This window comes from Ambystoma mexicanum, chromosome 10 (genome assembly GCF_040938575.1).
Source record: "Ambystoma mexicanum isolate Mex_15411 chromosome 10, UKY_AmexF1_1, whole genome shotgun sequence".
Lineage (NCBI taxonomy): Eukaryota > Metazoa > Chordata > Amphibia > Caudata > Ambystomatidae > Ambystoma > Ambystoma mexicanum.
In genome coordinates, this window is record NC_090932.1 from 1,265,592,987 (window position 1) to 1,265,619,983 (window position 26,997).

The window sequence follows — 26,997 nt, forward strand, 5'->3', positions numbered from 1 at the left end:
CTCCCCAAAATCTTAAATACTGAATCTATACGGTAGATAGGTCTATAAGACACCGGAAGCACCCTTGGCACCTTTTTATATATTGGGCAAATCATTGCACAAGACCAGGAGGAGGGATGGATGCCTCCAGAACACAGCCGTGAACCCTAAGGTCAAAATAGGGGCCCACAGGTTTGGTTCTTCCAAAAAACAAATCTGCAGTGTTATTGTCCGGACCTGGGGCCTTGTTTCTGCCTTGGTTCTCGATGTCTGGCAAAGTTTCCTTAACTGTAAAGACCATATTATCTTCCATAACAGACAATAACTGTTTAAAGTCCGGGACAAGTGATCTAATGAAGTGTAATGGGCTACCCATTGCTGTTCCGAAACCGTCACAGGAGGGCCACCAGACTTACATTTATAAAAATCCCATTTGTTAACGATGTCTCAAACAAGTTTAACATCGTTGGTGACTGAGGAATTAAATTAATCCATTCCTCCCAGATCTCGGCTTCGATTTCGTACTTTCTACGGGCAATGGCTTTCTTATATATATATATCTCAAGACATGGTTACATTAGGCTTTGTAGTCAAGGGGTTCCTCAAGGGTCTTATTGTTAAACCACCTAAAATAAGGGCTAGTCTTCCTTTTTTGCGCCTCCCCAAAGTAAACCAGGCCGAAAGATTGGACAAAAGGAGTAGGAAGTCCAACCAAATAGCACCCTGATCTGGATTACCAGAAGAAAATGTTTCCAGAAACTGCCAATTGTTTCTGACCATATCCCTCTGCATACACTCACGATCCACTAATTGCCATTTCAACCGATACTGCCGAGCACGCCTGCCGGGAACTAGTCAAACATGGGGAGTGGCCTAACCTGAAATCTGAGTTCAAGCTGAATAGGGAAGTGGTCACTACATAAGTCATCCAGCACCCTGAACCCACTAAGACAATACCAAAGTTTTACTGGGACGCAAAAATAATCAATAGTGGAGCACCCCAGTGTGGAGAGAAAAGTAAAATTCCCCGGAACATCCCCAGGGAAACGACCATTGGCGGTGTGCAACCCCCATCCATAGAGAAGCTTCCAGAGCCTATGCCGCTTCCTTCAAGTCCTAACATCCCTCATCATAGTGGGCAAAATGGTAGCCAAATCCTCTTCAGTAAGGTCAAACACAATATCACCCTGCTTACTGCCCAACTTGACATTAAAATCCCCACTCAAAATAGGAAATAAGTAATTTGCAGACACCCAAATGACCCAGCCCTCCATCACAGTTGCTAAAATTGAAATACACTTCTTACCTAATTGTGCATGGGGGCTATTATAAAAATTGACCACCAGGATGTCACGGCCGCCCACTCTGCGAATTCTTACTGCCTGCAGAAATGGGCATGGGAGCTCCAGGTGAAAGAGTTCACTCGCAAGAGGCGATTTAACCAAAATGCATAACCCTCCATGGCAACACTCCCTTGCGCTTCTCAGCACCGGAACAGAGTAGTCTATAAACCCTTCCACAGCTACATCCTCTGTCACCAAGGTCTCCTGTATTAACGTAACATCGGTCCCTTCAAAAAGTGACAGGGAATCCGGGTCGCCTAATCTGGTAGTACCCACCACATTCCTGGAAACGCACACCAACCATTCTGTAGGATGGAAGCAGAGGGGTGACGCAGACAGCCCACCAAAGAGAGGGGGACCCTTAGACAGCAGGCCCTCACCGGGACAATACTGAGTCTCCCTATCCACTAAGCTCCTAAAATAACTAACGTTGCTTCATTAGGGGGTGGGCATAGTAGCAGAAGTCATACACCTTCTCCCAAGCCTGCTGTGAGATCTGGGAGGGCTGTCTCAGCCTCCGCTCCTATTCAGATCTGGTCAGATAAATGATGGGACGATTAAGATCAATTAAGGGCTCAAAGCAACCAACAAGCCTGAAATACTGGGAACCCACAATGGGGACCTTAGAGGAAGAGGAAAAAACACCCTCCTCAATTTCTTCCCCCCCACCCATCTCCTGCCAATAACACCAAGAATCGTGAATATGGCACAACTCAACCTTCGTGTCTTCAAAAACGTCAATCCCCCTTCGATGCCAAAACCTCACGACAGTTCCAAATAGACGTGCCAAAATTGGCATTCACAAAGGAAAAGCGGAAATGGTGCCCTCTACAAAACATGCAATCAGATAAAATACGAACAGCAGGAAACAGTTTGAAAGAAATATTAGTCACCCCCAACACCTCCAACAGACCCAGCGCTAATAATCTTTTATAGGCATTTTTATTGCCATGCGTGAGGCCCTTGAAAAGCATGTCGGATTTAAATCATGACATCCTGTAAGGGGATCATCTTTTGTAGTTCTGTGGACCACAACAACACAGGATATCCTGAGAGACCTGGGGCAGGAGGGGGCTCAGGACTCATGATATTAATACCACAAACACCTTGGACAGTTCTATTAGGCCTGTCCAAAAACACACTAACAGATTAAGCAGCACCTGGATCGGGACGAAAGGAACATGGGGGCCCAATACGGTTCTCTGTCGGGCCAGCAATCTGTGTCGAAATAGACCTTGGCCCCATAGAAGGCCTCAAAGCTGAAGGAGGATAACCAATTCAAGACATGCCCTACTATCCAACTCTATTTCTGTGATGGGGTACACCGAACCAAAGATTTTGCTAGCGTATCAATCACCCGTAAACCGGAGTCCAATCTCCCTGCAGCTTTATCACAACAATCTGCAAGCATCCTGAATGCCTCCCTTAGTTCCATAAAGGCTGCAACAAGTCTGTTAAGATGCTGAACAAGTAAAGGCATTTGACCAGCATTCAAGCCAAGCAAGGGGTTGACACCCAGTGTCCCGAATGGACCAGAGGCCCCAAGATTCAGAGAAATAGTGGGCAGGGACTGAGGGCCAGCCTTTCGATGCTCAGAACACTCTGGTTGAAGGCTACCACGTTCCCTTATGACTGATGAAATATGCGGAAGTTCTCTAAACTGGTTGCTCCCCTGAGAGCCAAAATAGCCAGCGAGGCCTGCTGGACAGCCCGTCGGAGTTGAGTGGCTAAGACCCCATGGGGAACTGCAATCCACCACACCCCCCGAAACCGCCCGGCTAAACAGGGACAGACGAACATTTGCCTCTAGCGATTCTCCCGCTACCTTCCCAGACTCAGACAGCCCAGGCATGCGATTCTCTGCATAGTAGCGATCAATAGAGCGCTCAAGTGCCTCCAAGGAGGTTCTGGTCAAAGGGTCAGCAGCAGGTCCTAGGACGACAGTGTGATTGCTGTTGGTGTATGTTGAGGTTGTCTTAGTTTTCATTCAAAGGTGTATTTTCCCAGGCCCTTTATTTATCTGAGGAATGGCAATGTGCAGTTTTCATTACTTAGCCATCAATAATGGCCTTTGTGTGGGAACCACCCCATGCTATTCTTGGTATACTGTTTCGGATGTGTAACCTGATAATAGGGCATCGGAATGCTGAGTGCTGCACAAGTAATGGTTCTTTGTGTGGGCGCTCTTTGACTTTGACTCAATTATTTGCAGCATTTTAGAATGTATATGTGCCTTTAATTCTAATTGTCTGCTCCTACTATTGAGTAGCATTATGTGCTGGTCCTTGCTCAGTTGTTAATGGCCATCTCAAGGGCTCTGCTTGTGCCAAATTGACATGTCAAATGCCTCTTTATAATCTCATTCAGTGCACTGTTTTTGCTCCGCCTTTGCAGCTTTGTGTTTGGTCCTCATTCACCACTCTGTTTTGCCCTCTTTCAGTGCTCCAGGCTTCACCCACATGCAGAGCTCTGTAACTGACTCTCATCCACAGCCTTGTCCCCGTGCCTCTTCACAGCTTTGTGATTGACCCACTTTCAGACCTGTATATTTGGACCTCATTTACAGCTCTCTGGTTTGTCCCCCTTTTTGCACCTCCTTCATATCTCTTTACTTGACACAAATCTAGTTGTAGATTGCCCCTGGTTCAGGTCCGAGATTTTCCTTCATCCACAGCTTTTCTGCGTTTGTTCCTCTTTCTCAAATTTCATTTTCTCACATCCATCTTCTCTCTGTCTTTGGTCCTCTTTCAAAGCAATGTGATTAGCCCACTTTAAACGTCTTTGGTTACCTGTTAGGAGCTTTCTTTGCAGCTTTTTGCATCACATATTAATTTTTACATATGTTGTAGTGGGCAAGTAATATGAATCCTTATGCTCTTTCCACAGGTTACCTTGGACTGTACATCTTTTATGTCCTGGTCGTTGTCCTCTCAACTTGGATCTACAAAAGGAGTCAGGGGCAAGGGATGTCGACTTCAATTCTTGGAGAGCCTGGTAAGAGAGAACCTACCAGTTTTGCGGGTAAGACGTCACCCCGAGTAAGAAGGGTAGCTTTGGGCAGGCTTGGTTAGGTGAGTGCAGACGTCAAATTGCCTCTGGTCGCAGTCCAATCATGGGAAGAGAAGTGGCTCAGAGCATCTCCGAACACATCATATGGGACATTGTTCCTTCCAGGTGTCTCATATCCCACAACCGGGCAACTAAGTAGGAGAGCTTTGCGTGCCTTTTACATAAGGCTTGCATTTAACTGTCACCAGGTTCCTCAACTTTTTACACCTACATTTTTTATGTAGGCTCATCAGAGTATATGCACAGTAGGTCTACCATTCGGTCATCATTTAGCAGTATACACATACTAATTGTATATGCCCATTTCAATATATCCACAGTATGTTGGCTCATCACAGTATCTGTACATGAAGTCTGTTTGCAGTATATGCCCGGCCATCATGGTATACCCATGTACAGTACCCAGTATACCTGTTATTATGAATTTCCATGCTATGCATGAACGCTAGGCCTCCAAAGGAATTGTCATTGCTCCACTTCCCAAGAAACCTTTAGTGGAACCTGCCTTGCTAAACAAATATTGCGATGGTAGGATAAAAACCTGCGGTACTTGTACCATCCCAGCTCCAGCAGTATGCTGAGAAAAATGATATCCTTCAATCTTATCAATCCGGATTTCAGCCCAGTCTTGGGACAGAAGCAGCTTTGCTGTTAGTTTAGGTCAACCTATTATTTGCCGCGGATGAGGGATGCTTTACCTTGTTGGTGATGATTGATCTCTCGGTGGCCTACGATAATGTCGCCCACTCAGTGACGGGTCGAGGGAGTGGCCTAGCGTGGCACGTGCTACCCCTGGAATCTGATTGGCCACCCCAGGTGCCACACCATTATCCTACACTATGATCATTAAACTTTAAACATAGTAACGTAAGACACTAATGTTAGTAGATATGGGTAGTGGAGACAAATAGTTCATTTATTGCTATTCCGACATGTGTGTGTGTACTCGTACTTCATGCCACCTCTGCATAAATCGGTGACCCACTTGGGCTACCCCAGTCAGGAGTCTGGACACACCACTGGGCCCACAAGGTTCCTCTGTGTCTGCTGACATCCACAGATAAGATCTCAGCAGGAGCAATCATATGGTTCCAGTCTTTGTAGAAAAATCATCCCCAGAGATACATATTGGCTGCTTTTCTTTCTCGGGGCTCTCCAGTTTCCTGATGAGATGTGTGAGCAGGCCATCCGGTCCATGTTTCCCCCATTGGATTCTCGGGCTTGTGTGTTTTTCTATCCCTCTTGAAATTTAGGAAAACTATAAGTCCCAGAATTCTAAATAGAAATGGGTGGCCTTCTGAAACGGGGCCATGTAAAACTTAAGAGCTGTGCTTTCTACTCCAGTCTCAGTAGGTTATGGAGTCTTGTATTATGGATTCATTTTTGCTTTCACGCCCTGTTATCTATTTGTGCAGAATTCAATCAGTTGGGCCTTTCTTGCCCCGAAGATACTCAAGAATAAGACCAAGTGAATTGACCTTATGATGATTTCTTCATTATTTTTTGCTGTGCTGACGAAATTGGTTGCTGGGTGCTCCATAACGAGCTCTAGTTGAATTCCAACAAGAGAGAACTTATTCTCTTGGGCCCTAAACATTGCCTCACAAATTCCCTTAGCTGGCCTCTTCCTTGGGTTCCTCATGACTTTTCCCATGAAAGTCAAGAACCTGGGACTGTATTGGCAGGGAGGTCAAATTGGTCCAAATTGCTTCTGTTTGCTGTATCTGTAATTTATTGAAGCAGGATTCGGTTTCCTCTCTCAGACAATCTTTGCACTGGAATTCGGTCAGCTGTAGGAGTTTCTTAAAGATCTTGTGTTTGACTTTCAAGTTTTTGCAAGGTCTTGCTCCCAAGTATCTGGAACAAAAGCCTGCGTCTATAAAACAGTCCAATCCTTGTTGTCAGAACCTCTTGTACATCCCCAAATGTAGATTTAAAATGAGAGGCCCTAGATTTTCATTGACCACTCTCCACCTACGGAACAATTTCTGTCCAGCAGTTCATAGCCTAGAATATTTTATTCTTTTTCTGAAGGCGTTGCAGACTAATCTTTTTTGCTTATTATATGTTTTCCCCATCATTTTTTACTGGTTTCGTTTCTGGCATGGCCGGATGCGGATGGCTGCCCAGTATGCGCTTTACAAATTCAATTCAATTCAAATCCTATTCAATTTACACTTTGTTGGGCCTTCTCACAACCAGCATAGAACCAGTTCCCCTCTGAAATAGCTATATCTTGGGTAGGCGAGTCAATGGATTAGGGAGGGAATGTTCTTGTAGCGTTCCTCGATTACCTTTGGCTATAACTGTAATTTGTCCCACTACCAAGTTTCCGCAAAAATATCCCACTTTACTTGTCACCCAGCACATCACAGTACATTTACCGTCATAGTTAAGGTCCATAGAATAAAAGGTTGTCACGAGGTAAGGCGCAGTTCTAGCATTTGGAAGTGTACATGGTTAAGTATTGACAGGATCTAGCTTTTTATTGCCATGCATTTCACTGTGGTAACTCCACTACTATCTTATTCTCCTTTATTGAAATAGTGATGTGATGAAAGGCAGAGTACACAATTGCAACTGGTTGCATGTTGTCATTTGTCGGAGCACACAACAAATTCTCACTTGCTCCTCCCACAGCGTGTTCTGCAAATGTACACTTGTAACATTTTTGCAAAAATGGCATCTGCTGCCCTATTTCTGTGTCATAAGAATGTAGCAGCCCACCCCTCCATAATCAACGATCTGGGAAACTGGCAACACCCATGTGGGCCCGGTGTTTACTGTACTGGCTTCTTTTTTTTTTTGTACTTGACAAGGCATCTGCAGCTTAATAAGAGACCGATTCATGCAGATAAATCTCAAAGGGGCATGGCCTTGCTCTTTGAATGTCCCAGTCTCACACAGCTCTATAACCATCCCTGCAGAGTGTCTAACTTCCTTCAATAGCTACTAGGGGGCATGGTAGGGATTTGATCTTGTTGGAGCCACAGACAAAAGTTCATCCTGATTAGAGAGAGTTCTCCTATCGGTAGAACCTAGCTTTTTGGGGCACGGTGAGTAAAAGAGGAGGTTCCTGGGCCTTGCTGGAGCAGAACAAAGCATCCCTATCCCTCCAGCGGTGGCATGGGGTTCACAAATACACATTATGATATTAGGAGACTGGACTGGTGCAAGTACTAGGCAGCTGCCTACAGCGCTGGCCAGTAGACAGCACCAAAGAGCCGGTATTTCCAGCTTATATCAGTAAATTCATAAGAGATCTAAACCAATCTGTGCTAAAGTGCCTGCTGCAAACCATAGTGCTCATGTGTCCATTAGTAACTAAAGTGGCTGTGGGAGCAGGGCCATGGCCAATTGACGCCTGTTTTTATGCTGCACACCACATGTTATGGCTTAAAAGTGAAAACACTGAGGCCCAGCAGAAAGACGTTTTGACAAAATGTGGCCAGGACCAGACCACTGACCAAGCAGGTCAATCATGGTAGATCCCAATGTACGGATGGGCCTTTAATCACCTTAACCCAAGCAGACCCACCACTTAGGCAGCAAGTGCACGTTTGTGCCAGCTGCACCTCCTCAGAGGTATTCTTCCTTTTCTCACTTTCCCCCAGAAGCTCACTGTCTCCAGTGCTCTGGATCTCTCTAGGCTGGACTTTTGCAAGAGTCTCTAAATCTGCCTGCCTCTACTCTTTGCCCTTTGCAACTAATCTAGGACAGGACTGCGAGACTTGTCCTTGGCCTTGAGCCCAGGGATCGTATCTCTCCAGCCCTGAAATCTCTAAATTGGCTCCCAGTGGTTGCAAGGATCAAGCTCGAGACCCTTTTCATTGTCCACAAGGCTTTCTGGCACCTGGGACCACACTACATCCAGCGCTCTCTTCCTAAACATTTTCCTTCTTGAGCCCTCCGCTCATTCACCTCCAACTCGGAGGGTCAGACGGTTCTCCAAGCAGAGAGTGAGGGGTAGATCTGTGTCCTCAATTGGGGCCTCCTTCTGGAACAACCTCCCTGCCTCTCTTAAACTTGAGCATGACCACCTAAGGTTCTGGAAGCAACTCAGGAACTTCCTTTTTGCTTCTGCTTTTTTCTCCCCTGCTGATGCTCCTGCCTGCTTCGCTAACTGGTTACCTGGCCACCCACTGAACCTCACAGGCACCAGGTTCCTTCGCGACCAGTAGCCCCCTTGCACTGCATGCGGGCCTCCTACCTACTTAGGGACTGTATCTGCAACCCTAAAGTCCCCTGCCTTTCTGAACTTACTTGAGCCACCACCCTGGCATCACGTACCTCGTCTTGCCATTGCACTCCCGCCCCTCCCTACCCCATGGCACTTCTCATACTTCCCCCTCGCACTTGCATGATCTGAATGACACAAGGCGTAGTAAGATAGTTTGTTTTGTCCTCCCTCGGTCTACCCTTGATTGTCTTGTCACGCCTAGAAACACGTGTACAGGTGCATTATAAATGACTTATAGCATATGTAAAGCAAGTTTATTGTACAATCATCCGGGGAGGGGCTAGATGATGCTGTAGAGTGTGTGTAATCTGAGGGAATCCTCACTTCTTTCCCCAATATATCCTCCCCCCCCCCCCCTCAGGTGGCCAGGGAAAGGCTGTTGCTTTCGGATCCTGGCTCTGGGGGTGGATATGCGAGGGAGGATCATCTGGGTGGAGGAGACTTTGGGTGTCGGGAGGAGGCACCCTTGGGTGAGACACAGTATTCCCCCATTTCCCTTTCAGAAGGAGTCCACCATTTCCCAGGCCTTTACATGCTGTTGTCAATCCCTTCCATGGTTTTCCTGAAAATCTTTCCCTAATAAACACCACTCTGGTACTGGGGCAAGGAAGAGGGATGCCGAGTACCAAGATTGTTATGTAATGAATGAACATTGCCTACACCTGAAGCCAGGGAGACGGTATAAATGGCCCGCTCATGTGAGGCTAAGAGGATCACTTGCCTGAGAAGCTGGAGGTGAAGCCAGAGAGACACATGCTGAAGCGTCTGCGAGCTGCAGAGTCGTTGCAGCGGAAGCTGATCCTGGCAGGAGCATTCAAGAGGTCACTGGTAGCAGAGATGGTCTGCATACCTTTTGGAGACAGATAGACTTGCTCTCTGTGCAGCAGAGGCAGCAGAGACCCTTGAGGAGAGGCCCACTGAGCCGGGAGAAGCAACAGCCACAGCGAGCCTACCGACATGGAGAAGAGCACCTGGAGACAGCAAACCCGGTGAGTCAGAAAAGCCAGAGTGACCCCAGGACGCTGAGGTTTAGACTGCTGGTTGCTGCAGGTCATGTCGCTCGCGAGTGAGCGAGGGGCCGTTTGGGCAAAATGAATGCTGGACAAGTTTGAACTCAGACAAATTGCTGAATACTTTTGATGATAATGATGAAATAAAACTGATAAGAAAACAGAGTTAAAGGTTTTGTGAATATCGAACTGCAACAGAGATGAAAGAAAGGCTAACCTATAGCCGAGCGAAACTCCAGGGTGAATTACATGACAATGTGAGTTAAAGCAAGCTTTATGAAGTGCCAAGAGGAGGTTGTAAGCCTTGACAAGAGTAAGTAAATGAAAGTTGAAAATTAAGCATTTTTTAATACTGATTTGAGTGAAAATAAGTACTGTTGAAAACTGACCTGCATGAAAGCAGTTTTGTGGAATTCCTACGTTATAAAGAAACTTTGTGAATTGAGAGCCCAAGCATTGACAAGAGACATAAAAAGATATGAAAGTGCAACAAGTGAATAGTGGCAAAACAAGCAAATGGTAAAGCATCATGAAGATGTGAAATGGGAAGAACCCAAGTACCACTGTAGAGCTGAAACAGTGGCAATGTGTATACAAGGAGGAAGAGGCAAGACGGGTGTCTCGGTTGCATGACCTGTAAAGGGTGGTCCATTTGTTTCAACAACTGAGCCTAGACCGAGGACACCTACTTATGTGAAAGGCACTTAAAATGCCCACCAAGAAGCCTGCAATTGAATATAAACGGAAGTTGGTGAACTGAAGTTAAGGAACTGTACCTTGTGAAGTTGGTGAAAGGTAACCAACGCAGCAGAGCTGGAAAGTATCACAGCAAACTGTGTTCTGGAAAAGCACAAATACTTAAAAGCGTGGGGAAGGGAACCCCTTTGCATTGTGAACTATTTTGAACCTTGGCGGAAAGGAAAGCCCTTTCCAAAATGACAAGCTGGAAGAAGCTCTGAACTTACATTTGAAGACTTCTTGTTTTGACGCCCACATCCCTGCACTTTGTATATAAATAGTTGTTGTGAGGGCAAGCTTAGGTTTTGGACGCAAGACAGATTTTTACTTTGGATTACCTAATTCAGACTATCCTTAGATTATTTATGTAGGCAAATACCACCTTAGCATAGGGCAAGTTAGGCCTTTTTCCAATCTGATTTTATTGGATAAAAGTATATAGCCCAAAACTTGATTACCATTGTCTGTGTCTACTTCATGATGCCTTCCAAGAGTCAAACGAACCTGAGTCTCCCTGAACCATTATGTACATTTTTGCAATAGTTCAAACACTGCCATTTATATTATTACAATTCACCCGCACATGTAATTGGTTAAAGCCTATACAAAGTAATCCAATCTTTCTCCAACTCCCTCATTCCCATTGGTTGCAGCTATCTTAACTACCATGGTTAGCTCATGTGTACAACACACCCCTTTTTAGGATTTGTCCGTGACGGGTCATGACATCATCACATGGTTACACATTCACATACAAACATAAACTATTACAAATCACAGCTAGTCTGAGACCTCCAACCCCTAAATGTAATTGCACATGGTTTGCATGAATACTTCAAACATCATTCGGAGAAGAATAATAAACAGCTTTCCTTTAAACTGACCATAACCATCTCACCCACCCCGACTTGTTGGCGTCTCGGGGAAACACTCTAATCTAAAGACTAATTCACACGCATGGCACATTCTGGGAAAACAATCGAAACTCATGAGTATCGGTCACTTTGGCCTTAAGCAGCACCTCACCCCGAGTTTATTGTTGGTCAAAAGAAAATGGTTGTATCCCCCTGAACAATAATTAACAAAATTCCATGTATTTAAAAAGATTACATCTTCCTTTGCGATACTACCAAGCCATAGAAACATAGGCCAGTTTGTTGGCTGACTAGCTGCTCAATGTCATGGCTAATCATTCCCTCTCCTTCAGCCACCAACCCTGCAAAACCAGTTGCGCCAAGTCACTCAGAATTCACCTCATGAACCCTGGAAGGCCTGATACGATTAGGCCAGAGAAGGAGGCTCAAGGGGAAACTGGCGGAGGGAAAATCAGAGAAGGGAGACTCTCAGCCTAGGCGTACCCCCGAAGGACCAACAAGTGAGCAGGATTAATGCACCAGATCCTCTCCAATAGATAATGGACAATGCCCATAGGGTATCGAGGAAGACGACTAACCGTTCCCTGTGGATTCCCCTCAGGCCAGCGAACAAATCACCCAGCTAGAAATAGGGCTTGTACTAAGAAATCAGAACGTTTAATGAATTCCAGAGAAGCTTAGGAATCGTGACCACTGAGGTGACGATTAAGGTAAAACCCAGAAAGGGCAACTAGAGGAGACAAAGATCACGACTGCCACAGGTGACGCAGATGAATTTCAAGGGTAGGAAATGTGATGCACTTAGATGTATTTTCAGGGTGAAAGAGGTGCAACGCGCTCCGATTCCTGGGGTGGGAAGTGTGACACACTTGGATGGATTTTAGGGAAGGGAGTTGTGTTGCAGTTCGGTGACTTTTGGGGGTGGGAGATGTGATGCACTTGGATGGATTCCTGGGGTGGGAGGTGTGGAGCACTTGGATGGATTGCCTCACCAACAACCTGTACTAATAAAATCACTCCTTGGCATACATCTTATAACCTCTGGACTTCACACAACCAGACCTCTACAGCACCACTTTTGTACATATTTCACAACACCACGACAAAACAAACCACGCAATCTTGCCCAAAAGCACATGCTGGCCAACTTCCGAGAATCACATTTATGCTCAGTGAACAGTGTTCCCAAACTGAAATGGCCAACAGCACATCACAGCTCTCGTGCTCTTTTCCCGCTCAACCCTACTAACCACTGACCTATAACTATAAAAACCCTTAACATTAACAAGATCAAATGTAATTTCTCTTGCACACATGGTCTATATAAAGCAGATAGAAACCGTGAGCAGAGCAGGCCGAATTAGGGACACCCAGAATATCGGGTACAATTAGAAAGTTGGCAATCAGGATTTTCCATCACACACTCGATCCTTCCCGCCCCCATCTGGGCCAAGGTGGGCCAATTTTAATGACTTGGTGTTAGCATATACTTAATGGCTGTTGGAAGGTGGCAAGCGCTACATTCCACCAAAAACACGGTCTCCCAGCCAGCACCACTACATTTAGAGGTGGGGCTCCCATCGACTTGGATTGCAGCATCTCTGCATCAGCCGTGCCTTTCACCATAATTCAATCCACCTTCACTGAACTGACCAACAGAAAGCACTGTTCAACCCGTTGAAAAGTCTGCGGGTATTAGTGGCTGTCCATAGCTTTACTCCAGCCACAACTAGCAGGGGGTAGCAATAGCCCCCTTCTCACCCTTCCAGGCATCGGAGATGGCAAAGAAATAGCCTTCCCTCAGCTGTGTATTGCTGGCCGAGTGGAGGGAAAACCTTTGGCCTCAGTGATCTGGGCGGGAGATACGAGTGAGAATGGCACCTCCAGCCCCAAGCAGGTGATCCACTAACCAGTGCAGCATATGGCAGTGCGGGTAACCCGCCTGATGAAGGTTCTTTGATCAGGCTGATTATGACCAATGGGTCATGGTCAGTGCCGGATTGATAATGGGGCAGCGCTCTGCCTGGCGGCCAGGCTGCGAGGAGGTGGAGCGGATATGTAGCAGAAGCGCGGCTTCTGCCAGGTTTTCTGAATAGGGGCTTCAGTGCGCTGTGCAGCTGTGGAATGCAACCCGTTTTATGGACCAATGTTCTTTAAAAGCATAATTTCCCACAAACTGCCCCAAAACGCACCTACGCCTCGAGGACCACTCTTTTTGTTACGTAAAGTAAATAATTGTGTTTCGTGAATATGAGCTACACTGCTTCTGTAACTCACTAAATCGGCACAGCAATGGAAACTTATTCACAAACAGAACAAAGAACATGCAGCAGTTCAAAGTACCCTGACATAAAGGAATGGACAATATGGTTTGCATAAGAGCAAGTGACCCCTACAAAAGAAAGGGGACAACAGCACAGGGCGCAAGCAGCACGGAAAGCTTGCACCATATACTGGGCAGGTACGACATGAACACTGCAAGCAACGAACACACACCGCACAGGTAAACCATGGGTAGCGGCAATGCCAACTTCCCTCACAAGCACCAATAGACAGTTACAGCCTGGCCAGCAGAGGTGCAAAGTGCCCAAGGATTAGCTTTCCTCACAAATGAAAAGCATAGTTACTACATTAGCAGAACGAACACAGGCTTCCCTCACAAATGGAACGTGTACAGTCAGGGCCTGCAAAAGTTTTCCTCAGATACGTGAAAATGCAAGCTTTTTGCAAATTCCATCAGATGTAGCACTGTAGGCCAGAGAGAATCTTTTCTCGCAGTTCTAAATCCATCAGAGTACCTGGACACTACGCACATTTGAGAGCATGTGCTATAAATCCAATTAGCACCCTGAGTGAGGGTGCTAGCTAAACGGGGAGCGTGGAACGAGGGCTGTATTCTCCTGTATAAGCCAGTGCTCTGAGCTCTCCCACTGCCGGGGGCCCTTTGCACTGTGCTGCCCTTGCTCCGCTCCCCCCTCCACTCCCATACTGCCGACTTATGAATTTCCCAGGGGTGGGCCCCCAAATACAGGAAGTGACATCACTGGCAGTTAGGACCACAAATTTGCATGTAGTCGCCAACTTGGTGCAAAAGCGCGCGAGGGGGTGGTGGCGCGCACAGCGCAGAACAGTGGAAAAATTGGCTAGCATGTACTGCATATATTAAAGTCAAGTAAGAAGGAGATTTAAGCCTTTGAGTTGCATTCCAGTAGGCCATCACTGACCCTACTCCACCCCTCTACAATCATCCAGGTTGTAGTAGCCCTCAAAAGGCAGAGCAACACAACTAGGATGGGAGAACGAAATGCCGTCCCACCCTGTGAGTGTGTCATACGTCAGAGCAAAGACTGTGCATGTGCCTCCTACCTTGGAGCACAATCTCACTAATTTGGTGCAAATCTCCCAAGTGGGAGCATGGGAATCCCCTGCGTGTTGTGGGCTGCAGACCCTGGATCACATGCTCACTTCTTCAGTGTTGCAGTCCTGCTGAGAAATGACAATTCTGAGCATGTGAGCAGTAGGCTGGATCAGTGCTGTGCCATAAAAGGTGTAGAAGCCTCTGTGAGAAGTGGCAGTATTGTCCCAAAGGTGAGAAGTGCAGTATTTTCACATTAACTATGCTTAAGAACTTTGGGTTATTGAATAGTGCTGCTACATTCTGAGTAATTCCATACCTTTAAATATATGAGCTCTTGTATAACCAAGACAGTGTTGAGTTATTCTGATGATGACAGACTTGCTCAATAGTTCTGGTTCTGTATCATTAAATGTACTAGTATCGGAAGGATAGCTCCGGGGCAACGTGCTCGCCTTGGAAGCAAGATGACACAGAGCAACACAGGTTCGCTCCCTCGGTCCGCGCAACACAGGTTCGCTCCCTCGGTCCGCGCAACACAGGTCCGCTCCCTCGGTCCGCGCAACACAGGTTCGCTCCCCCAGTCCGGGCAACACAGGTTTGCTCCCTCAGTCTGCGCTTAGAAACCTCTGGGTAGTACACACTTTATAAATAACCAATTAAAATAAAAAGAAATACATCTGTTGAGAAGTGCTGGGGCCTTGTCAATAAGAGTGTAGCAGCTCAACTGAGAAGTGCTGATGTTGTCCCATCAAAAGTATAGCAGCCCCACTAAGATGAACTAGCATTGCCTCAACAAAAGCATAGTATTATCGCTGAGAAGATTCAACAATTATAGAAGCCCTGTTACAGCAGTACTATCCCCTCAAGAGTATAGCGAGCTAACTGAGGAGTACCAGCATTGCCCCATTTCAAATATGGCAGCTCTACTAGAAAGTGCTGGCTCATATGCCTCCGCTCCCCGCCCATAGCATTCACCCTCACCACGTGCACACTCAGAGACATGCAAACAGTCTCATTTGCCCTCTCCCTGCTCCCTGCCCCCTCCCTCGCTTTGCATCTGTACCTCAATTTCTAAAAATCGTTTTGGGTCGGGTGTACCTCTACATCTGTTCATCCCTCTTGCCAAGAGGGGTGCACAGATGTACAAATACACCAAACCCAAAACGATTTTTAGATATTGAGGGACAGACTTGTTTTGCATCTGTCCCTCAATTTCTAAAAATCGTTTTGGGTTGGGTGTACAACTGTGCACTCCGCTGCACAGATCTAGAAGTATACCCAAACCAAAACGATTTTTAGAAATTGAGGGACAGATGCAAAGCAAGAGCCTCTTGCTTTGCATCTGTCCCACAATTTTTAAACATCGTTTTTCACCGGCTTTTACACGGGCCGCCAGAGAGAGACACAGTATGGATGGAACAAAGGGCCATCCATACTGCGTCTCTTCTCTTCGGCCGCGGGGGGTGGGGTGGGTCGGGGGGGGGTCAGCCCCGACTTCATTTTGCCGTGGGGCGCCGGGCCCCGCAGCCACCCCCCTCGTACTCGGCGCCCCTGGCCTTGGGCATGCGTGTGCTAAATGTGAAGCAAAAATAAACAACAAAAGTAGCTCACTTCAGTCCTGCGATGCCACGCCTGGAAGAGGAGTCTGTTTTCAGTGTTGATTCGTAAGCAACAATAAAAACGGAGTCCTGTTCCCAACACGGCGCATCAGGACTGAACAAAGGCACTTTTTAAAAAAAAGTTTACATTTTTACTTTGCCTTTAGCAACCGCGTGTGGTTACTTACAGGTGTTAATGGCGATCTAACCTTTGGAGGCGAGCCGACCATGCTGGTAATGGCACTGCCACCTGCATTACAGGACCCTTGCTTCACTTGGGCACTTAACTTGGGCAATGGGACATGACCGGCGGGGTCGGTCCGCCACCTCGGGTTATATTCCATCAGTAAAATAACATAACAGGTGCAGGATATGCAGGGTCACTGCAAGCGTATCTTACCAACTGGTATGCATACAGCATAGATAGATGGGGCAATGAGAAGCTGTGGTGTGGGTATGGCACGAGCAACCTTCTCTCACAAACTGTTCATCATGAGCAAGTGGAGGTTTCCTCAGAATCTGAGGCAGTTTGGCCATAGTCCATGCCAGATTCTTCTACAAAAAGGTACAGATACAGAATTGACAGAGCCGGTGCACGTTCCCTCGCAAGTGGGTGAAGGTAGATCCTGGGCAAGGCGAAGGCATGTTTCCCTAACAAACTGGCACATGGATTGAAGTGGTAGGTCCAGGCCAAGCTCCTCTCACAAATGGGCACATGTACAGCACAACTAGGGCCAGTTCAGGCTTACCTCAAACACAGATACAGCATGCGTAAGCCTTTCTCACATTGGACAGGGTCAGCAGAAGCTTTCCTCATGAACAGGTACACAGTGGGCAAGGCCAGTGAAAGTGTTTTGCAAACATGTACTGGTACAGCATGCTGGGGCCACTGCAAGTATCCCTTACAAAGGTGCGCAACATTGGTAGGACAGATGCCTGCAAACGTCTCTAATAATTGGCTACATGCATGACTATCACAAACACGACCAGTGCAAGCTTCCCTCACACTGGAACAGGTTTGTGTAAAGCCAGTCCAGGTACTCCTCATAAATTGGTAGAAGTAAAGCATGGGTACAGCCAGCACATGCTTCCCTTACAAAAGGTTCCAAGTACAGCACGAGCAGGCCTTCATAAACAACCCTTGACAAAGACAATGGGTCTGGCTGATGGACAGGGAAAATATTTCCTGAGTAAATGCACAACAGACACTTGGATTGTTGTCGAGGGACAAGCAGACCGTGTGAAGAGAGTGCATGAGTAACTGATGAATTAATATGAATGTGAGTGTTTATGAAAGAAATCTTAACAGAGAATTGTGAATAAAGGATTATGAGGGTAGCTGTAGAAGGACAGATGATTAAGGACTGGGACAAATGAGAAAATATGCCTTAAACACAGGACGCTCAACTTTTTGAAGATTCTGAGGAGCCTTGGGGCGCCCCGCAGGTGGTGTCTTTGTGATGAAAAGAAGGTCTAAAAGGATATGGCAGCTTGTGCACGTGGTGGGCAGGGCATGCATGTGAAGAGGTGAGAACAGGTTTTTCAAGAGAGGATGTTATAGTCGGAACACATTGGGCTGATAATGGGGTTGGCATAAGGACCTTTCACCGACGGCAGCTAAAGTCCTCGCACCGATTCTGTTAGGAGAGTTCCCACATTTCCTCTATTATGTACACATCTAGAAAACACGTGGACATTGAGCACATCACTTCTAGACAGCGATGCCAATAACCAAAACCTACTAACAATTTCACCCCTCTGCATACACCTCTCAAACTCTAACCAAACACAGCCACAACCCTAAAGCCCAACAAACTGCACAAACATCACTACACCGCAACAACAAATCAAACCACACATAGCCTCGCACAACAGCACAAGCCGGCTACCGGCCGGAAAGCACCCCAAACTCAGCGAACAATGTTAACCGAACTTAAGCTGCCAACAGCACATCGCTGCTCTCTTGCACTTTTCCCGCTCGTTTCCACTAACTCACCTCCCCCCTTCCCTTTTCAGATCCACCAGAGCGCCAGGGGACCACTCCGGTGGTGATACTGCGCGGTACAAATATCCTTTAACATTAACATATATGTGTGCTTTTAGATTTCAATACACTCTGACAGCTGCCCTAGCTCAAAGTGCTCTTAACTTTGCAGAAACGGGAACTGATGTATACTTCCCCACTCTCCCCTCCTAAAGTTGGCCAGACTGTGAGCAGTTCCCTCTTCAGTTGGTCAACAGTAGACCCAAACATCCACATTAACATTTTTCTGATGGTCAAGTGCTTTGTGTGATGAAACCTTAGACATCATTACTTCTCCCCAATGGGGAGACCCTTCTCATGAGGCCAGGTAGGTGAGGCCGCTACCCAAAAGTCCCTCTATGGGTGGTACACAGCGGGAGGATCTCATGGGGAGCAACTCCCCCTCTGGGGGTAAGGATGACCATCTAGGGAGAGCGTGGTATAACCACCTCACACCATCCCCACTCACAAACCCCCACACTGTACAACCCGACAGAATAATTAATGTCCCAATGTATACATGTAGGGCCATCAATCTAACATCTACTGGGATGAGGAAGAGTCCAGTGACTAGTGTTATAAGGACTGAGACGAGGAGGAGGTGCAGAACTATGAAGAATGCTACCGGGAACCAGGATGAGCAGTCTAGTTGTTCACGAAAGCACATTGAAGAAACAGAGATAAAAAGCGACAACGGAATAAGTTGTTCAGCCACCCTGGAGGAGCCGCAAGCAGGGCAGAGTTGCAGCATGTGAGGAAATCAAGGCTGTAGACCGGGACGCTGGGGGAAGGAACCAAGGCATCTCTCAGATGTCCGATTGTAAAAAGACCTCACTGATGGCTGGTGAAGCAGTTCCTCGACCAAAGTCAGAAGATGGACCACATGGTCCTTGTCGGGCAAACCAACCGGAGAAAACCAGCACCTGTGGAGCCGCCGTAGCACAGGAGCAGTACGCAGAAGCAGCAGGAAGACCGGGGGCGAGTCCCAGGACAGTCCGGTTCCTGCCTAGCTGGTGGGAACATGAGTGTTGGCACGTACATAGGTGTCAGGGAAACACGCATTACAGGCAGGGGTTGGGAAAGAATCCCTTGGAGTGAAAGAAACCTTGGGTATTGTAAAAGGAAGGAGTTCCCGAAGAAGGGTCCACATATAGCCCTACAATTTGTAAACAAACGGCGAGAAGAATTTATAAATCATCTTCTTCGTGACAGTACTCGGCAGGCGAGTAAACGGTCTGTCCAGTGAACTGAATAGAGAAACCTGGGTCGTGAACACATGACAAAAGAAAGCAAGAGAGCAAGACTATCTTCCTCGTGGCAGTATTGGGCTGGTTAGTGAACCCAATCTGTCTTCAAAGTGAAGCTGGGAGAAAAAGAAAGCTAACGCCTCTTCCTCATGGCAGTACTTGATGAAGACCTAGAACCAAGTGTGCCATAGTTGAGGGAAGCCTGGGTCGAGTACCCTATTGATGCATGAACTGTACTACTGAGAAGCATGAAAGTGAAAGAAGGGAGACCAGGGGAAGGGAGCCCCCCCCCCTTGGTACCGTGGGTATAAAGTCACTGTGAAACATAGATATCGGGAGAAGGGAGTCATTCTCATGGTAGTGCTACGTTTCGCAGGAAGAAGCCTGGGGAAGGGAGTCATTCCCCCAGGTTAGCGAAAGAACACAGTCTGGAGAAGGGAGTAATTCTCTTGACAATTGAGCAGGGTGAACATGGAACCTTAAGCCAGGGAAATTGAGTCATTCACCCTGGTTTTGTATATAAAACAATCCGAGCCAGACGGATCAAACGAAGAGATCCTGGTAAGGGAGTCATTCTCTCTGGATTGAAGAAACAGAACTTTCTGATACAGAGTGTAATGGGATTTACAGTCCTTTATTTGTGAAATCCTGGAACTAGGGGAAGGGGACACACGACAAAACATTCCCCCTGGTTAAGAACTTGTAATCAGAACTGTGCTGCCTTGTCCAGGCAAAGGGAGTCATTCTCCTGGACCAAGAACACTGATGCAACCTTGTAGTTTAGTTCTAAGTGTAAGGGGCAGAGTTGGAGATTTTGACGCATGACAGTGGACTCTTTCAGTTACAATGGCATTCTGACAGACCCCTTAGTATTTTAGTTGAGGCAGGGAAACCGCTCATAGAAGTAGGGATAGATAGATTTTGTTTCATTTTAAGACAAAATCAAAGTCTATAGCAACCACTATGCCACCTGTGTGTCGGTCTCCTCCTTCTGCACCCTTGCATTTGAAATGGCAGCAAGGTTACACATTCCATAAAACACCTAAATAAATATTTGTCACTTGTTCTTGGTTCCTTTCTATTGCACTAACATCTGATTTTAATGTTTTGGTTAAAGGGAAGTCCAAGGTAGAAAGCCAAATGCCTGCAATGGCATGACAAGTTGTTCTTGCATGCTGGTGTATGTAATTTGTGAGTAGCTCAACAGGTTACATTTATTTTGTATTCCCGTACTTGTAGTTTTGATTTCTCCATTTTAAATGCGAGACTACAAATCCCATAATGCTAAATAAATCAAGTAATGCATGTGCTACTTGCTCCTGACATAGGAGAAACTGAGAGCACTAAAACATGTGCCTCATCTCCAATCACACAGCAAACCAGGTAAGTGCGAGTCCTTGAGCTTTTATTTATTTATTTTACTTTAACATTAATAGCAGCGCACCAAGCCCTGGGGCATCTGGGTGCTAGTTGCATGTGTACAGCTACATAGGTAGGAGAAATTCCAAGCCACTAGTTAAACAAGTGGGTCTTTACTTTTTTTCGGGAGAGTTGGTAGGACGTTCCGGACCGTAAATGGGGTGGGGGATTATTCCAGAGGTTGGCCACACTGGTGGGGAAGATATGAGCCACCTGCATGTTTCCGTATGAATTTGGTAGTGAGTATTTGCTGGCTGTTGGAAGATCTGAGTGGTCTGGCTGGCGAGTATTTTGTGATCCTCTGAGCGAGGTAAGTCGGGGCTTTGTTCGCCAGGCAGCAGTGTGCAATTGTGAGGATTTTAAATTGCTGCCTCTTATTACACCAAAACTGGTAAGTGATACAGTGGAGTATCCTACTTTTGACAACACAGCAGGTAAACGAGGGAGTTGCAGCACCTCATGCCACACCTCAAACCATTGGCATGAGGAAGCAACAGTGACTTTCATTTAAAATCTACCTAAATATGTAAAGGGGGGATTAGGTTGCCAGTGGCAGCAGACTAAGTAAGTGATTAAGGGAACTTTGACAACTGTGGCCTGGTGACCCTGACCAAGAGAAGTGCTCCCTGAATTGTTTCATCATTTTTAAATCTTACCTGGTTAAACTTCTCACGAAGAAAGGGCTATTGCTGCAGATAAGTATTCTGATTTAGCTTGCAGTGGTACGGCACTATCCTGATTTCAGTGCAGGATCTTCCCATCAAAGGTGCACCACCTGCACATGACCAGTATCTGCATCAAACAGGAACCATCAAAAAGTGTTGAGGACCTTCCGGTGCCTGAAGCTGGAGGACTCATGCAAAGATATACGCTTTGGTATGACCACAGAGCAGGGCAGTCTCGAGTTTACCAAGTCCTGCGGCACTCCGCCCACGGCGACTGACACTGTTGAAACACATTGTCCATTTCTAAAGGAGCGCAATTTATGCTAAGTTCACAACTTTTAACTCAGCCCAGCCATTCCGAATAATTACAGTCCGATCACTACAGTACCATTCTTTCTGAATATACTGCATAGAGCGGCTTCATGTCCAGATCCAACACATTTAGAATCAAACGATATCTTAGGTGTCCGCCAATTGGGGTTCCGCCCCACCCATGGTACGGAGTCAGCACTACTCGATCTAAAAAACCAAATGGACGAGATCAGAGACCAGGGCAAGCCTGCCCTGCTGCTCCTCTTAGACCTATCCAAGGCTTTCGACTTAGTAGACCACAGTATACCATGCCACCATCTCACTTCTGCAGCTGCCGTCTCTCCAGAAGCAGCAGCATGGATTACCTCCTTCCTAGAAGGTCGAGTTATGAAGGTATTCTCTGATAAGGCATGCGCTGCACCTGCTCATATCCACTGCGGAGTATCCCAAGGGTCACATGTCTCTCCCACACTGTACATATTTTCAATAAGCCTCTCTTTGACCTCCTAAACGCCCACGGTATAGTCTACGCCAACTACGCAAAGAACACCCAAATCCTCCTCCTCCCTCTCGGGCCAACTACACCCATGACTCTGCCTTACTAAACTCCACATACGCCACCATCCAAGCCTGGATGGTGGCCCACAGCCTTTGCCTTCATGATGAGAAGACAGAACTATTCCTAGTTGGGCCTCATTCTGTGCTAAAAAAAAACCTTGACCCGGACTACACTACAGCGCCTTCAACATCGATGGTACCGAGATCACTGTCTCGTCTGCTGTGAAAAACCTTGGAGTCTATTTAGACAGCACCCTTTCCCTTTCCTGCCAAGTAAATGCCATATCCTCATCAGCAGCATACTCCACCAAACTCCTTAATGCTGCCAGACCTTACCTCTCAGTAGATAGCTGCCTAACAATTACCCAGGCAGTTGTAGGCATAAGTTGTATTATTGCAACGCCCTCTTCGCTAGCACATCCTCGCACAATACACAAAAACTTCAGACTATTCCTTATAGTGCCCTACGAGCTGCCCAAAACCTACTCCGAACTGATCAGATGTCAGATGCCCAGAAATCGGCTATTGGCTTCATATTCCTCAAAGAATCCTATTTAAGACTCTTACCATCGCACATAGGTGTGTATCAAAATCAGCCCCACCTTATCTGGCCCAAAAAAGTGTTGCACCAAACGAATAGGCCAACTAGAATGCCCTACACTTGCAGATTGGTGCAAATGAAATTCAAGCGCACCAGAGCTGAAGGCTCTAGCTTCCCTGTCCTCGCTGCAAAACAATGGAACTCCCTCCCACAGACCTTAGGAGCAGAAGAATCCTACTGGGTCTTTCGCAGAGCCCTCAAAACATGGTTGCTTGTATAATCTGTCATTACTGACCCACCCAGCCCTTGCATCTTCTCCGTGACTCATATGCAAGAAAACCTGATTTATGTAACCTGTATGCTTTATATACCTCTGATGTCTGTTAAGCTCCACAATTAAGAAGTTGATTGCTCACGGGCTGCATGTAACTGGTTTCCACAAGCGCACTGATGCCTGAGGGTTTGCGTGTGCTATATAAATGCTAAATAAATAAATTAGACAAAATGGTTTTGAATACATTTTCAATAATCTTTGCTACACTGCTGAGAATCAGCAGTGCTAGAGGAACACTAACTTTGTAACCGGTGCAAGATATATACCTATTACATTATGTTACAAATGAGCATGGATGTAAATTTAAAACTACAATTTTTGAAAGCTGCTCGCCTTCAGCATACACCTGATCATCTCACTCGCTCAGGCGTGGTCCAGCCTAAGTGCACTTGTTATGTTACCAATGGGAAACTTTCGGTCCTTTTAACATATTAGTATGTGCTGCATGCTAAATGGTAAAATCTTTTTAGTTTGTTGACCAGAGGACTGTAGGACACCAGGGCCTTGTTTCTCCAGGTCTGGATTACCACACCTATTCATTTTTGGGGGTTGACACTTGGCTGATAATATGGACTTGTTAAAAGAAAGAACCCACTGCCAAAGTGGTATTGAGATGATTTGTAGTCTTCAGGTCACCCTGCTCTTTGGTGATCTGAGCATTTTACCAATCAACTGGGGCACTGATCAATTCAAATCAGACATTTAATTACCAGGGTTATTAACCTATTGGATACTCCCTCCCTAAAGCTCGTTACCCAAGAGATGGTAGGAGTAGCTATACTGGATTTCCAAAGGTGTCGCCGATGTGGCGGGTGAATAGGTGGGCATGCCAAGCTAGAGATGCATAAGCCATGGCCGCTGGGTATTGCTGTGATCTCACGGCATGGATTTCCCAACAATTGATATTTTGTGATATTTCCCTTGAGAGGCCGAATCTACTGGGCTGGCTGTCAAGTGATGCCGGTATGCAACAGCAAATCGGTGGTTCTTTTGGTAGCAAAGTCCTCCTTTCCGTGTACATTCACTTATTCCGGCTGGAAAGAAGTAGACACTTCCGCAAAGTTTCACTGTGGAGAGATGCTTTTCTGACATGCTTGTGGATCTCCCGTGAAGTTTAAAGTACTGGCGCAAAGCCTCTACAATTTCTGCAGTGGTTTGGGTTGGAAAGGTGGTCCCAGCCGAAATTAAATGCATGCATTCATTAGAATTTGAAGGCAGCAGTGTTATGTTGTGCTTGCAAGAATGTATAGAATGTTGTGAGGTCATTGGGAATGCAGTGCAAGGGATTAGAATGTGTGGGTATGAGTGAAGTTACAGCCTTGGGAGTTTGAGAATGTAAGCCTGTGTGATGGGAGCCAGTGTGTTCCTATGTACCTACTCGATACAACCCGATGTAACTACAATAAAGGAACTTAAGAGCAATTTACCTGAAGTGTCATGGAGTATCCTTTATAACACGTGGTCCCCTGGGGCCAATGTCCAGTCAATGAAACATCACTGGTAAGCACACAGCAGCTTGCTGGCATAAATAGATTTTTTCTTTTCAGCCAGGGATCCCAAATCTAGAAAAATAACACCTGTGAGTGATTTCTAGAGGCTTCCAAGAGGAAAGCTGACTACCGCAGCATTTTCCCTAAAAATGAAAAACTAGTACAGCCATCAAAATGGTAGCCCACAGACAGCCAGTCATGTGGGGGCTACTCCCCTGCCTGTGGGAAAAGCTTATACGTGGGCTTACTCCATCCTGCAGAAGGCTAGTGCATCCCAGATGTACACTGGAATTGCCACTCAGTTGGGGATCTCTGGGATCAGAGCCCAAAAGGTGAAGGTGAGAACCTATCCTATCAAGTGTGAAAAAAGTGAAACAAGAAGCATTCCGAAGGGTACTTCTAGCTTAGGACTTTGTCTCAAAAGTATGCAGTCTGGAGCATAATATGCTCAGTTATTGCAGTCAAAAGCTTGATGCTTTTTTAGATGCCCAGTTATCGCCTTCTTGTGGGATGACTCTACATGCAACACTGACCTCTCTTCAAATCCCTCCTCCTATTGTGCCGATCAGTTCATGGGTTGCAGTCTGTCTCCCTTTACTTCCCATTTCACACCCTTTGATCCCAATCCTTGCTCATTTTGTAAGTTCCGTGACCCGTATGAAGTGTCCCACTTCCATTCCTTTTCCATTCCTTCACCTGTAGTGAAGCTCATGGGATGCACAGCGTTGTCACCCACCTCCCAGCTTCTGAAACTTGGCTTCAGCCTAAGATTTCCTCTTGTCTCACTGTCAATTTTTCTCTTCCCCTTTCCCCTTCTGGTTACTTTTCCTCTCCTGGTCCCCCCACATTGTTTCTATTCCTTCCCTTAACTTTCTTTTTTCCCCCTTGGTATTTAGGGTTTATAAAACTTTGTATACCTATACATATTGCACACAATACACCCATTATATAAATGACATACATTAAAATGCATAATCTACATATCAATCCAGAACACATCCTTCATAAATATACAGTGCAAATTCAGAATAGTAAATATATACTGTGAAACATATCCCTATTGATACTTAGTAAAAGTAAAAACTGGGAGTGGGGAATTCTTGCCAAGACTTTCACAATATTATTAAAAACCGGACATGTCCAGTAATCGGTGCTGTAAAATTAGAATTCAACATCATGTTCCAGAAAAGTGGGAAATTAAGATCTTTAGCCTCATTTATGAATTTATAAAAAAGCTTTTCACAATTGGGTAAAGTATTGCTACATTCGGTAACAAGATTTTTAAGGGTTGCTAGTGTATTGGGAAGATTGCTTAAAAAGCATCTTTCTGTATTTTTTAGGCCCCTCCTGGGCCCATTACTTTCAAGAGTTGGTAGTAGGTTAAACCTGAAACGCATGTATGCTACCCTATATCTAGTGTCGGGGACATTTTCAATGTATTGGGTGATTTGGGTAATGTCCCATATTTCCTCAATACATTATAATATTCTTTGTGGAGTATCTACTCAAGGTTTCCTATTGAGATGTCCAATCCATGAATTCCTACTTTTATCTTTGACTTTTGCAAAGTAATTCATGAAGAAGTTAATACGTATTCCAATCGTCTCCAAAAAAAATCTTATTGGTTAAAACAAAATTATTCAAAATTGAAGACTTTGCATTCATGAAAATAGGATTTAGGGCAGCAAAAAACATGTTTCTTGCAAGGCTAAGATTTTTAAACTGCGAAACACCTTATAGTTTACAATTGAAAACCATGTTTGGAGATCAAATTTCAGCCTAATTAATGTCATTGGAGTAGCAGTGGTCAAGTTAAGAATTGTATTGCATGTAACTCTTCCATCTGAGTCAGGTCTTCTTGTACCAGCTACGCATTCCAACCCAGAAGTGATGCAAGGGATCGCTTTCAGGTTGTAGAAGTCGAATAGAGGGACCAAGATGAAGTTACAGAATTTGGACTTCATTTTATAAACCTGTGCCAACATGGTTGTTAATTGTATCTTCAGCCTAGCTAAATTAGCCATATGCTCAAGCCTTGGAATAGATAGGGGTGCCCCGATACAAAAGATGACGTGTGCTGGTCCGCTTACTCCCCTCGATACACCAGTTCTACCTATAAACTTAATATCTTTATGCAAAGGACATCACCAACATTTTACTAGGGTTGATCACTAAGCTGCTATCTTTCACATAGTGGG

The 26,997-nt window shown here is 45.9% G+C and overlaps 1 protein-coding gene across 3 annotated transcripts in view; it reads left to right on the forward strand.

The window, feature by feature from the left end:
• The window catches only part of SLC8B1 (solute carrier family 8 member B1), a 348,368-nt gene that overhangs the window by 184,174 nt on the left and 137,197 nt on the right, over positions 1–26,997 (forward strand). For all 3 annotated transcript variants that reach the window (XM_069619233.1, XM_069619235.1, XM_069619234.1), the window contains exon 8: positions 4,209–4,316. In XM_069619233.1, the coding sequence (XP_069475334.1) occupies positions 4,209–4,316 (108 nt within the window). The remainder of the gene's footprint in view (positions 1–4,208; positions 4,317–26,997) is intronic.